We start from the raw sequence: 12,847 nt of genomic DNA, 5'->3' as shown, positions 1-12,847 counted from the left end.
AAACCATCTCAGGTGGCTTCTCTCATTGCAAAGAAGCAGCAGGTGTACTCAGAGTCCCCAGATACCCAACAAAGGATTTTATTTTCACCTCTTGTATCCTAGTCCTTTTTCTTTCACTTGCTACTCAAAGTTCATGACCATAGGTGAGGGTAGGAGCAATAAATTGAGAGTCTCACCTTCTGGCTCAGCTCTTTGTTCACCACAATGGTCCAGTAAAGCGTCGGTAAAAGATCAGACACAGTCCTAGTCAGTCTATTGATCTTATGAATTAGTTTTTTTAAAAAGGTTTGTCAAATCATGAATTTAACAGGTTCATCAATGATGAAAGTGTCTTTTACGGCCGTGATAATCCCGTCTGAATGTTAAATTTGTGTGTCTGTGGTGGCTTCCTCACACAGGAATGGTCAGCATTGATTCCCCAAATACAACGGTGTGCTACAACTCCATCGTCACACTGAAATGTGCATTTAAAGAGCCGTCAGACCACATTGCCTGGTACATGTACAAAGATTCCACCCGCTCTGTGCTCTGTGATGGCACCGTGGTGACGCTGCAAACCTGCCCCACAGAAACATACAAGTCCTGTCTTCAAGTCAAACTCAACAAGGTGACGGGCCGCTGGGCCAGTAAGTGCAATTAAATTTTTAAACATTCTAATCCAGTAACCCCTTGTTGGACAAATACTAATCTAATGAATCGAACTTTGGTGGAGGTTGGTGGGGATATTTTAAATCGTGTTCTCTTTTTTTCACAGGCACATATGAGTGTGGGTTCAGCAGTGGGTCAGTCACACACACAGCCAGGACGCTGCTGAGTGTGTCACTGCTGCCTGATAAAATTGACATGATAGCCAATCCGCTAACAGTGAACTGCGCAGGGAAGCCCCAGAGTTCCGAGCAAGTGATGGTCAATACAATCATCCAAAATAGCACAGAGCTCTATGAAGTTCACTTCTACTACCAGGGAACTCTCCAGACACCTATTTCTCCAAAGCCCACAGGTGAGCCAACGCGATATCAGTCTTACTTATCCTCCAGTCTTGTTTAAGTGAGCTGTAACATGAAGCAGTCCCAGCGAAATGGATAATGCCAACATATTCAAATGTATAGTTTTCCATGAAAATGCATACAAAGTGCCTAAAAACACATTTGTGTTGCTTTTCATCAGTATTGTTTAAACTGAGGCCTCATGACCACAAAAAGCCGTGGCGTGCCATACGTCTCAGTAAACACAGTGCACGTCATGTTTCCCTTCATGTTGAATGAACTATTTGTATCTCAGTGCAAACTATATACTCAACAAAAATATAAACGCAACGCTTTTGGTTTTGCTCCCATTTGTATGAGATGAACTCAAAGATCTAAAACTTTTTCCACATACACAATATCACCATTTCCCTCAAATATTGTTCACAAAACCAGTCTAAATCTGTGATAGTGAGCACTTCTCCTTTGCTGAGATAATCCATCCCACCTCACAGGTGTGCCATATCAAGATGCTGATTAGACACCATGATTAGTGCACAGGTGTGCCTTAGACTGCCCACAATAAAAGGCCACTCTGAAAGGTGCAGTTTTATCACACAGCACAATGCCACAGATGTCGCAAGATTTGAGGGAGCGTGCAATTGGCATGCTGACAGCAGGAATGTCAACCAGAGCTGTTGCTCATGTATTGAATGTTCATGTCTCTACCATAAGCCATCTCCAAAGTCGTTTCAGAGAATTTGGCAGTATATCCAACCAGCCTCACAACTGCAGACCACGTGTAACCACACCAGCCCAGGACCTCCACATCCAGCATGTTCACCTCCAAGATCGTCTGAGACCAGCCACTCGGACAACTGCTGAAACAATCGGTTTGCATAACCAAAGAATTTCTGCACAAACTGTCAGAAACCGTCTCAGGGAAGCTCATCTGCATGCTCGTCGTCCTCATCGGGGTCTCGACCTGACTCCAGTTCGTCGTCGTAACTGACTTGAGTGGGCAAATGCTCACATTCGCTGGCGTTTGGCACGTTGGAGAGGTGTTCTCTTCACGGATGATGCGAAGGAGATGTGTTGCACTGCATGAGGCAAATGGTGGTCACACCAAATACTGACTGGTATCCCCCCCAATAAAACAAAACTGCACCTTTATGCAAAGTTGAGTCAATTTAACTTTCTTTTCTGTGTGAACTCAGTCTTACTGAGGAGAACAAGTCAGCTCAAATATCAGGCCTGATGTTGAGAAAACTTAAAAACCTTTCACAGCTCATTAAGTTACATTTTTCAGTTGACTTAACTTTTTATTTTTTTCAGTGTTTGACTATTTTTAGATGTTGTATCAGGGGAAAAAGGAAAAGGGAAGGGGAAAAATATTAGTCTTTCTAATATAACATGTGACAGCATGTAAACCAACCAGAAGAATGTTTAGAATTTTGTAGGAATCTTATTATTTGTCCCAGTGAAAATCCCACTAACTGTCCACTGGCCGCAATCTCATGGTGTGAAAATCAAGCGCACCTTTTCACATTGTGTACTTGATTTCCACAGGAGCGCACTTGCGTAGCGCACATTTAACTCATGTCAATCATCTCCTGACAAAAAAAAAAAAAAAAATTGTCTGCGCTGCATTCTGTGGTGTTGGAATAAAAGTACACAATATCGTGAAAAAGCCTACTCCACTACAATGGTCCAGCAAAGCATTTTATTTGGGAGATTTTTGGCACCAAACATCCTCCTGCCAAACTCTGACCATGCCACAGTCAGGCGTTACCGTCCGGTACTGATCATAATCACTGCACATAAACTTCAGAGGGATTTCAGGACGACTTACAATTATAATTCAATGAAGAGAATACCGTGTGTTTCAGATGACATATTGATAGTAGATGTTTTGATACTGAACCTGTTTGGGTTTGAATGTGGGACTTTTTTCAAGCAGCAGCCATCTGGTCTTACCACAATGATGTACCGCCTCTCAGTGTTTTACCCGTGCGTAGTTCCAGTGTTGTGTTGAATTTGTCCCACTGCTATATTTGTCACGTCCCTCTGCGAGATCTCACAAAGCTTTCAATGCTTCCAAATAGTTCTGAATGCTGCCAAATTCATCCTACTGAGTCCTCTACTGATCATGAAGCAAAGTAAAAGTTCTCCCTTTCCAAAGCAAACACTAAATTGTACTTACTTGAACAAGGAAAGGTAAACTCTGGTTCCTGTGTTCGAAGCGTTCTGTCGCCTCAAAGACCGTCAAATGAATCAAAATGACTGATCTGGCGACACTCTATGCACACACCGGCTTACATTCACCCCTGGATGTGGACTATACACAGTGGAATGGCTGTGTGTTACTGGCCGACCTCATTAATTTGAATTTGAGACCACTGGTTTGGACGTGTAGATTTCAAAATAAACACTTACTATTTTATACTGTGTGAGTGTTCCACAGGGGAAAGAGTTTGCAATAAGTGAAACTTTTATCTTCTTTTCAGGCACTGGAAGTTTTCTGAATTACTTGGTCATCATTCCCATTAGTTGCAAGCGCACGACAGAATCGCACGATGTCACAGTCTCTTTCAAAAACACAAAAAGTCAGACAACAAGTGCACAATTAATCATTCCAGTGATTTATGGTAAGTAAATATTTGGAAGAAATTTCACATCTGCTTAAAATAAAAAAATTACAACACCTTATTTTAAAATATTACTCTTTCTGTGTTATTAATTCATGATTCTCTGATTTTCACAAGATGATGAATTCTGCAGGAGTGAGGTTGCTAATGATGTGTTGTGGCCTGACACACCAGCTGGAGACACGGTGATCATTCGGAAGTGTGAAGCAGGTCGAGTTGGCTATAAGTCACGTACCTGTGATGGAACCACCTGGCAGCCAGTGTCCTCCCACTGTGTCACTGAATTTCTGAACACAGTTGTGTCTGCAGCAGAGGTGAGGGTGATGCTGTTTGGACATCAGTACTATTGTACATGGTGATGTCATTTTGACCATCTTCTGTTGGCATTTTCAGGACTTCAAGGAGGGACTCAATGCTACCCCAGAGATAGCTTTGTATATATTTCAAGGACTTCAACATGTTACTGAGGTGAATTCTGGTTCAGGTGAAGGATCTGCTGACCTGTCAGCCTCTATTGATGTCCTACGTACCATGTCCAGTGTGTCAGATGGCTTCCAGTTGTCGGAGGAAGTCTTACCTGTGAGTTCCTGTGATTATGATGTTTTTTGACTTTATTACTTCATGTACAATCTTGGTTTTATAGGTTGTGCTGGACATTTCCAAATGGCACAAATAATCATGCCATTTGTGCCACAAGAGCAATGCTATATTGCCAAAGATGGGACGCTAAAGGCACTATTTTATTTCTCCCCAAGACTAACATGACAATTTCAAAAACATTTGTACTGTAGAAAGCGTCCATGATGAAAATACTTTGGACCTTATCTTGATGTGTCCAAAGTATTAAGCATATATGTTAAGTACATTTGGGGTGTATCTAACTCCACTTCACTATTTGCATGGTGTGTCATTTCAGTGCAAAGTAGACCAGCTCTTATACCTTGCCAAATTTGGCACAGAGTTCCCCTATAGTACCTCCCCATCATGTCTTATCTGTACCTTCAGGCAAAGTAGGCATCTTGTTCGGCACAAATCAGTACAGCTCAGATAAGCTTGCTTCAAACTGTGTCAGTTTTGAGAATGTTCAAAATTTCTAGACCTTGGCATCCTGTTTTCACACTGAGCACAAAAGGAATTACTCAGACATATCAGAAGTTGAGGACTGTGTGTGTGTGTGTGTGTGTGTGTGTGCTTGCTTGCTCTGCCTTCCCTGAGCCAAGCCCAGGTGGGACCAAGGTGGCTGGGAGATCATTGAGCTACAAAAACAAATTCCCAACTTTGTCTGAGCGTTGTGCCTCCTCAAGAGGACAAAGCTCTAAAGGCGACTGAGCAGAAACTACTCCCAGCCAATCAGATGAAGTGTGGCAAGTTGAAGCTTCGGGTATTGTGGTGACAAACTCGGTCAAGAAGGCTCAAAGAAGATGTATTAAGTCTCTTAATGAATCTGGGATGTTTTTGGAGTACTGATCCAAAGGTATTCCATAAAACCGTAAATCACAGACTGTATCTGGCAGTAAAGTGGCCCCTCACAAAGTCATTTGGAACTTGATTTGACAGTGATGCCAGTCTCATGTACTGATTGGCTCTCATTTTTTCCTTCTCAGTGTTTTGGACTTTGTTCACATTATTTCTTTTGAGGTACAAATGAAGCAAGAGTGATTAAAAAATCTCAGTGAAAGTCAGGGACGAAGCCACTGTCATTTCTATTGCTGGTTAACCTGCTCTTCTTCCTGACCCACAGCACATATATTAGTGGTGGTAGTGATGTGAAGTACTGTATCCGATGTAGATCTGTATGGATCACCAGAGCAGCACCTCATATAAAACAAAAATTTCAATCTTCTGTTTCAGATGTTGGTTGGTGCATCAAGCAATATGTTGAATGACAACTGGAATAAGTTCAACATGTCTGTTAAAGAGGACAAGTCAGCAGATTACCTTCAGTCTGTTGAGAACCTGGTGAAGAACATCAAAGTCAACATGAGCAGGAATATCACTTCTCAAAACATAGAACTGAAAATATGCACAAATCTGGAATGTCATATATCTCTGTTTAATATGGATGTCAATGTGACCAAGATGTCTGGAACAGTCAAATCTTTTGCTGCAAAAAATCTAACAGATAAACTGAAAAACAACGTCCATGACACAGTGCCCACCGATCTCTTAATATCGACGACACTTCTGCATGCCAACAATACGTATATGGAAATCAAGATGGATTTCCCACTGAGCCAGCAACATATGTCCAAACATTTCTGCGTCTTCTGGAACACCACAGAGCGGATATGGTCAAGTGAAGGATGCAGGTTCCTAACTAGTCATGATAACAAAACCATATGCATATGCACCCACCTGACTTCATTCTCTGTCCTCATGTCTAAGAGTGAAATTGACCTTCCGTTCCTAGAGGAGATCACTTATGTGGGACTCGGGGTGTCCATATGCTGCCTTGTGCTGTTTCTCACTGTGGAGCATTTGGTGTGGTCAGCTGTAGTAAAGAGTAACCTCTCGCACTTCCGTCACACGGCTCTGGTGAACATCGCTGTGTGCCTCTTACTCGCCCACTGTTGTTTCTTGGCTTCTTCCGCTCCTGACAGTCTCAGTGACTCCTTGTGTCTTTCTTTGACCATATGCAAGCACTTCTTTTTCCTAGCTATGTTTGGGTGGATGTTTACTTTGAGTATTATGCTTGTACACCAACTCATCTTTGTTTTCAACCCACTGAGGAAGAGAGTCTTCATGTTCTTCTCCAGCATCCTCGGCTATGTTTGCCCATTCATAATTGTGGGAGTGAGCTACATGTATTACAACTATACATACACATCCTACCATGATCCTGCTTCTTGCTGGCTAAACTACAAGCGACTCATGGAGGGCTCCCTGCATGCTTTCCTCCTGCCCGTGGGAACTGTTGTATTGGCAAACCTCTTTTCCATGGTTGTAGTAATGTTCACCCTGTTGAAATCCTCAGTACCTGATGCCAGTAAGGCCAATGACAAGGAAACGGCAAAAAGTATCCTCAAAGTGGTGGTTTTTCTAACACCAGTCTTTGGTGTGACCTGGATTTTTGGTTTCTTCCAGCTGATTTTTGATACGACTCCCATGCATCCTTTTTTTGCCTACTGCTTCACCATCCTCAATGCCTTTCAGGTAAAAGCAGATAACACTGATACTGTACATTTCTGAAAACTGTAAACGCTACCTGATTAAAAAAAAGCTCAATGGTCAGAATTAAAAAAAAAAAAAAATATATATATATATATATATATATATATATATATATATATATATTTTCATGGTTTTGTAATGAGTGCAGAGTAGGTAGGTATTGCAATGGCATCAGGTTTCTATGACCGACATGCAGGCCTGTGTTCATTTTCTGATCATCCTACCTATCTGTGTCCTTGGACAAAATGTCACAGTCCACCCAGCTGTAAATGGACACTGTCCTTGGCTGGGGATGTAACCTGTGATGAACTGGTGTCCCGTCCGGGGTGAGTCCTAGACTCTTCTCTGGTTCATGCTAGGGTATCCAACGATAAGCACAACTAGGACTGACTTCTTTGTAATGAGTGATTCCAGCATCACAATGGTAACACTATATCAATAAGACGTGCATGAAGGAAAGCCATTCTGGTCCAATGTCACTGGGAGATGATTGAACCCTGGATGTTTCTTATTCAGTTTGTTCATTCCAGTATGTCATCATTCAGTGGTAATACTAAATCATTTTGTGGTGTGACAAATGATTGCTTTTTAAACATTTTATGAGACTAGTGCATCAGCAGGTGTCTGCAGATTTTCATTTAATTAGTGTAGAGTGTAAAGCTTTTCAAGTGAATACTGTTTTTTGGGATACGTTTTAGCTCCGGTACCGTTCAGTGTTTGCATGGACTGGGTGTTGGGTAGGGCTATGGAAACCAGTAGCTTAGGTGTCTTTGTTGGCATGGAAAGCATTGCAGACCTTGACATCAATGACGATGATGTGATCTTTGCACAATCAATGAGTAGGTGAATTGCTGCACTTGAGATGCTTAACCATCAAGTGTCCTTGCCATTTGTGGTTACAATGTCTAGGAAGTGTTTAAGGACTCATGAGGTCACTGGACAGAGGTGTTTGGAGAAAGTACATCCAAGTCTTTAGGGTCCAGGTGGTTCCTGTCTTACTGTAAATCTGTGATATCTGGATACCAATCAGTGACCAAAGGTGATGACTGAATGTCTTTGGTACAAGGTTTCTTTGGAGGTTCCTTGGGCACCACAAAGAGTACTTTGTGTCAAACGAATGGTTATTTATAGGGCGACTCAGCTGAGGTATATCACCTGCATCTTGAGGGAATTTCAACTACATCATTTTGGCCCTGCAGTGTGTTTATCTCGGCATGAGGGCAACAGTGACTGGAGATGTCCAAGGGGATGTCCACATTTTACTTGGCTGCAGCAGAAAGCTAGTTTTAAGAGGTGGGTATAGATGGTTGTCTGCCTGGGTGGTTGCTATCCAGGACCTGGTTCCATAGTGTGGTGGATGCAAAGAGGCACAGCACCAGTGTGTGCTCCTGGACTTGATCTGATGGTGGAAATTTCAATAAAGAAAAACATTCCAATAAACTAAAATAAAAGTCTGGGTTTCTTGGCAAATATTGATGCTGGCATGTGTCTTCTGTATGCGACGGTCAAGGGGTGTACAAGAGAAAGTTCACGCATGGCGGTGATTGTTACATTCCTTTGTGTAAATTGTCATCATGTTTGATATGAGAGAAATCAGGATAAAAAGCAAAATGGAATGAAATGCATGTTTAAAAAGACAGTTTTATGATGATATCTACTTCTTACATAGTATTTCTTGTTTCTTCTCAGGGCCTTTTCATTTTTCTAACAGGGTGTTTTGCAGAGCAAAAGGTAAATTTGTGATTTTTATTTGTGGATAACTTATTTCCTTGAATGAATGCCTATTAATTTTCCAGCCATCCATCAGAACAGGATTTCACTTTTTAACATTTAGCATGTTGTTCATAACAGGTTAGAGGGGAACTGCTAAAGCTCATCGCGGTGAGTTTACAAATGTGATAGACACCAGAACAATATTATTAAGTAATCAAAACATGGATCGTAATTTGGTTTGTGTCTCCGCTCTGTCATCATCAAAGCAGAAAAATGACGTGAAACAGGTCACATCCACCAAGTGTGAAAAAGACAAGTGAAGAGATACAGGTGAAGTTTTGTTGCTGCCATTCAATTTGTTAACTTTTATTTTCCTGTCTTTTGTTACATGATAAATGGCAACTTAAAAATTCCAGCCTACAGATGCAGTGTTTAATTAAAATTAAGTGGTGAGGAACAATGATTAAGTTTTACAGTGCTGTACCATAAAGGTTTCATAATTTTGTTGTTTTCACTTTATCAGAAATAAATGTTACATTTATATGCTCACAGAATAGGTTTAAAAAAAAGAGTTGCAGGTTTCGAGCCCAATTTGTTAATGAAAGTGAATCTGCACCAAAGTAAATGACCCATTCCCCACTGCATGCCTTAAAAAAATTGTAATATACATTTTTGCGTAATCATAGTTAAAACAAACAAGCAAGCAAACAAACAAATGGAGCAAAAAAAAAAAGAAACTTCAGAAATTTTTTTTTTGTATCTGTATTTGAAAATAAATCTTACTTGATAGAAGACCTACAACACTGTAAAACTTTGCTAAAATTTTGATTTCTGTTGTCTGCAGATGCACAAATGGGGTGGGGGGGGGGGGGAGAGTGAAACATCTGGTGCATGATCAAGGTAATTAGGACTCACACATTTTTATTTGTGTTGGATTCTTCATGTTTTGAAGATTTGGCCATCTTTTCATTGCAGAGTATGAAGGACCAAGACAACATCCATATTATCTGAGAGACGAGACGGCGCCACCAATGGACAGATTAACCACAGCTGACTGGATGCAATCAAATAGAATGTGCTGTATTTAGTAGAACTAGTACTAGCATGGAAACTGTAAATGCTTCATATCACAAGTTATGTAATTTAACAATAACTTATTTTTTGTAAGTTTGGTCGACAGATTCTGTGCACCTTTTGATGAAAAGCCGTAATAGACAATGTGTACTATGACCTAATATATTGTGAATAATTATATTAAAGTTAGAAGAGATCTTGCTGTTTCAAAATTGCAGAGGACATCACAGCAAACAATGTTTTGGTGTCTTGTTTATTCAAAAACCTCAGTAGCTAATGTGCTGATGCAGCTCTTTTTACATGTGCCCACCAGTGGGCAGGGGTTAGACCACTCCAGTCTGTAGCTAGGTCTGAACTCCTGAGTCAAGTTAGAATCTTATTCAAACGTTCAAACTGTTTACAGCTTTTAACCCTTAGTGGCTGATGGTTATTTCCTCAATTCTGCCACAATTTAAAAAATTCCCCTTTTAAAGCACTTTGTTTTAGTATAATGCCCATGTGTTGCACATCAAAATGTTGAGAACCATCTCAGTCTCCTGATTGGGAGAAATATGTCCAGAACCCTCTATATAAATTGGCTTTATTAATAGAAATATGATGAAAAGTTGAGCAGGACTCGGGAGAGCGTTATTTGGGCTCTCAAGGGTAAAAGTGATGTCCATGTGTGTAAAAAGTCGCTTTCCTTTTGTATTGAAGGAACTAACGTGAGTGGTGAAAGTAAAACAGCAGACGTCATCATGATGTTCCAAAAAGGCAGATATTAGCAAAAACAAAATTATGTCCATCTTCAGACACTGTCAGCTTGTGCTTTCTGTGAGATCAGAGATGCTAAATGCTGTTTATTTACTTTCATGAATAGTCACTATCAAATGACTAGTAATGCAGCTGAGCTTTCGAAAACTCATGATTGGCACAAGTGTGTGTGTGTGTGTGTGTGTGTGTGTGTGTGTGTGTGTGTGTGTGTGTGTGTGTGTGTGTGTGTGTGTGTGTGTGTGTGTGTGTGTGTGTGTGAAGAACAGGATCCGGCTTAATGTTTTTGAAATCATGTCTGATGTTCACACTTTTAACTTAACATATATCTGCTCATTTTCTAAACCCTTTTCCTCCAACGAAGGAGCCTATCCCAGCATTCATAGGGCGTGAGGCGGGGTATACCCCTGGACAAGACGCTAGTCTGTCTCAGGGCCACATATAGACAAACAAACACATTCACACCCTCACACACACCTACGGACAATTTGAAATTTACATTTCACTTACTGGATGTGGGAGGAAGCCAGAGCAGCTGGAGAGAACCCACACAAACACGGGGAGAACATGCAAACCCCACACAGAAAGGCCAAAGGTGGGAATTGATCCCATGACCCTTTTCCTGTGAGACAACAGTGCAAACCACTAAGCCACCCTACTGCCCTATATTATCTTTATAGTAATATCATGTTTTATAACTGGCAAGGTTGAGATGTTTCCTTTGTTCAGAACTTGTTACCAGGGACTGATTAATGGTGATATCAATGTCCATTGTTCACTGTTGTTATGTAATATCCCTAATTTCTCCAAAAATATTAGTCTTATCAACTTTTTGTTTTCACGATGTTCATCCTTGATCAAAAATACATAAGCATACCAGTAAGGTTTCAGCTGGTCACACTCCCCCATGTTGCATAACCCCATACTTCATCTTTCCGGAGACTCCGAAGGACACAGTCCCTCCTGAGAACGTTCACCCACACACTTACTCAACAATCTGGATACCTGGTACATGACTGGATTTGAACCAGCCACTGTGTCACTAGGCAAGGATACATTCCTATTACACCACCAACACCCTTCACATCAGGAGTGTCTCTCTGACTGCTTTTATCTTTTTCATTTTAGTTGTTGGATTAAAACATGACATAAAAACTGAGATTTGAACTGAAAGATTTTGGACACAGTGAGCCACAGAACACACAGAGCTGTCTCTGTTTCTTAACCCTTTTGAGTTTGGACTTTTTGTTGAACTAAAAACTATTCCCCTGTTGTTCTGAGAGTCAAACTTATGACACCAGAACCCCTGAGACACTTATCACACACTGCCACACATTCAGTGCCCAGACCACCACACTATGAGCCCTTCACAGGCAGAACTGCTCTCATAGCTCTTATATCCTTTCACTTGACACGTTGGTCTTAAAAAGATTTTGTGTCATGAACAAGACTTGAACCCACAACATCTTGATCACTAACCCAGCTTCTTTCACTTAGAACCACAGCTCCTACACACTTAAACTTACTTTTGTAGCTGTTATATCCTTTCACTTGATATACTGGACCTAAAAGTTTGACAACATGGACAAGATGTGAACCTACAACTTACCAATCTCTGGGCCTCTCACTCTGAGAGAACCACAAGCACCACACATTTGAACTTATTCTCATAGCACTTATATGTTTTCACTTGATATGTTGGTGTTAAAAAACCTTTTGTGGCATGCAAAAGATCTGATCCCACACTTTCTCAATTTCTTAGTCTGTTTCCTTTCACACTGATCCATAAGCCCAAGATGTTTGAGCTTATTTTCGTAGTGTTTTTATCTTTTCACTTGATATATTGGACCTAAAGATTTCATGCAGGACCTGAGTTATTTTCTAGAATGCTCAGCTACGTACACACATGAATGTGCTCTTCTTAAGGCTTTTCACCGTTCACTTTGGGGGCTGAATTTCAAAATTCACTGGCGCATAGGACTCGAGCCAATTAGTTCAACAACCACAAGCGCATGTACACTGACACACTAGTTCACACATTGAACTTTTCCTCTATGAGGCATTAGAACATTTTAATTTATATGTTGAACCTAAAAAAAAAAAAGACACAAGAACAGGATTTGAACCCATGACTTTGTCAATGTCAAACACATCTTAACACATTCCTCTCTGTAGACCTCAGCACATGTTGTGTTTGTCGGACTTCATAATTGTGAGATCAACAACCTTCTCACAGTGATCAAGCACATGGGACACATCAGTGTTTGAAAAGCTGCTTTTCTGTCAACTTACCACCACAAACCTTCTGTCTCAGTACTTTTCACTTGACATGTTGGAAAATTTGGTGGTATTGGGATTTGAATCCATGACTTCATGAACTCTACGCTGTCTCTTAAAACATTGTGCTACATGAGTGTGATGCCTGCTTGTGACTTGCGAACATATGCTCTATTTGTTGGACTTTGGCATGTGCACACAAAAACAACAACTGAGACTCAAGCTTATAACCCCCGGACAGTCTTCACA

At 40.8% G+C, this 12,847-nt stretch overlaps 1 protein-coding gene across 1 annotated transcript; it reads left to right on the top strand.

Moving 5' to 3' along the window:
- Nucleotides 1-400: 400 nt before the first annotated feature.
- Nucleotides 401-8,817, top strand: adgrf3b (adhesion G protein-coupled receptor F3b). The gene is made up of 8 exons (XM_034161898.1): nt 401-626; nt 755-1,000; nt 3,731-3,927; nt 4,007-4,192; nt 5,465-6,766; nt 8,474-8,515; nt 8,636-8,665; nt 8,764-8,817. The coding sequence occupies exons 1-8, from the start codon at nt 401-403 to the stop codon at nt 8,815-8,817; spliced, it is 2,283 nt and encodes a 760-aa protein (XP_034017789.1).
- Nucleotides 8,818-12,847: the final 4,030 nt, after the last annotated feature.

The sequence above is a fragment of the Thalassophryne amazonica genome, chromosome 21 (assembly GCF_902500255.1).
Source record: "Thalassophryne amazonica chromosome 21, fThaAma1.1, whole genome shotgun sequence".
Classification (NCBI taxonomy): domain Eukaryota; kingdom Metazoa; phylum Chordata; class Actinopteri; order Batrachoidiformes; family Batrachoididae; genus Thalassophryne; species Thalassophryne amazonica.
This window is presented reverse-complemented; position numbering and strand designations above follow the sequence as displayed.

Coding starts and splice junctions, on each gene's coding strand:
- adgrf3b (XM_034161898.1), top strand. CDS start 401: ATGGTCAGCATTGATTCCCCAAATACAACGGTGTGCTACAACTCCATC. Junction 4,193..5,464: donor TGTCGGAGGAAGTCTTACCT/GTGAGTTCCTGT, acceptor CTTCTGTTTCAG/ATGTTGGTTGGTGCATCAAG. Junction 8,516..8,635: donor GGTGTTTTGCAGAGCAAAAG/GTAAATTTGTGA, acceptor TGTTCATAACAG/GTTAGAGGGGAACTGCTAAA.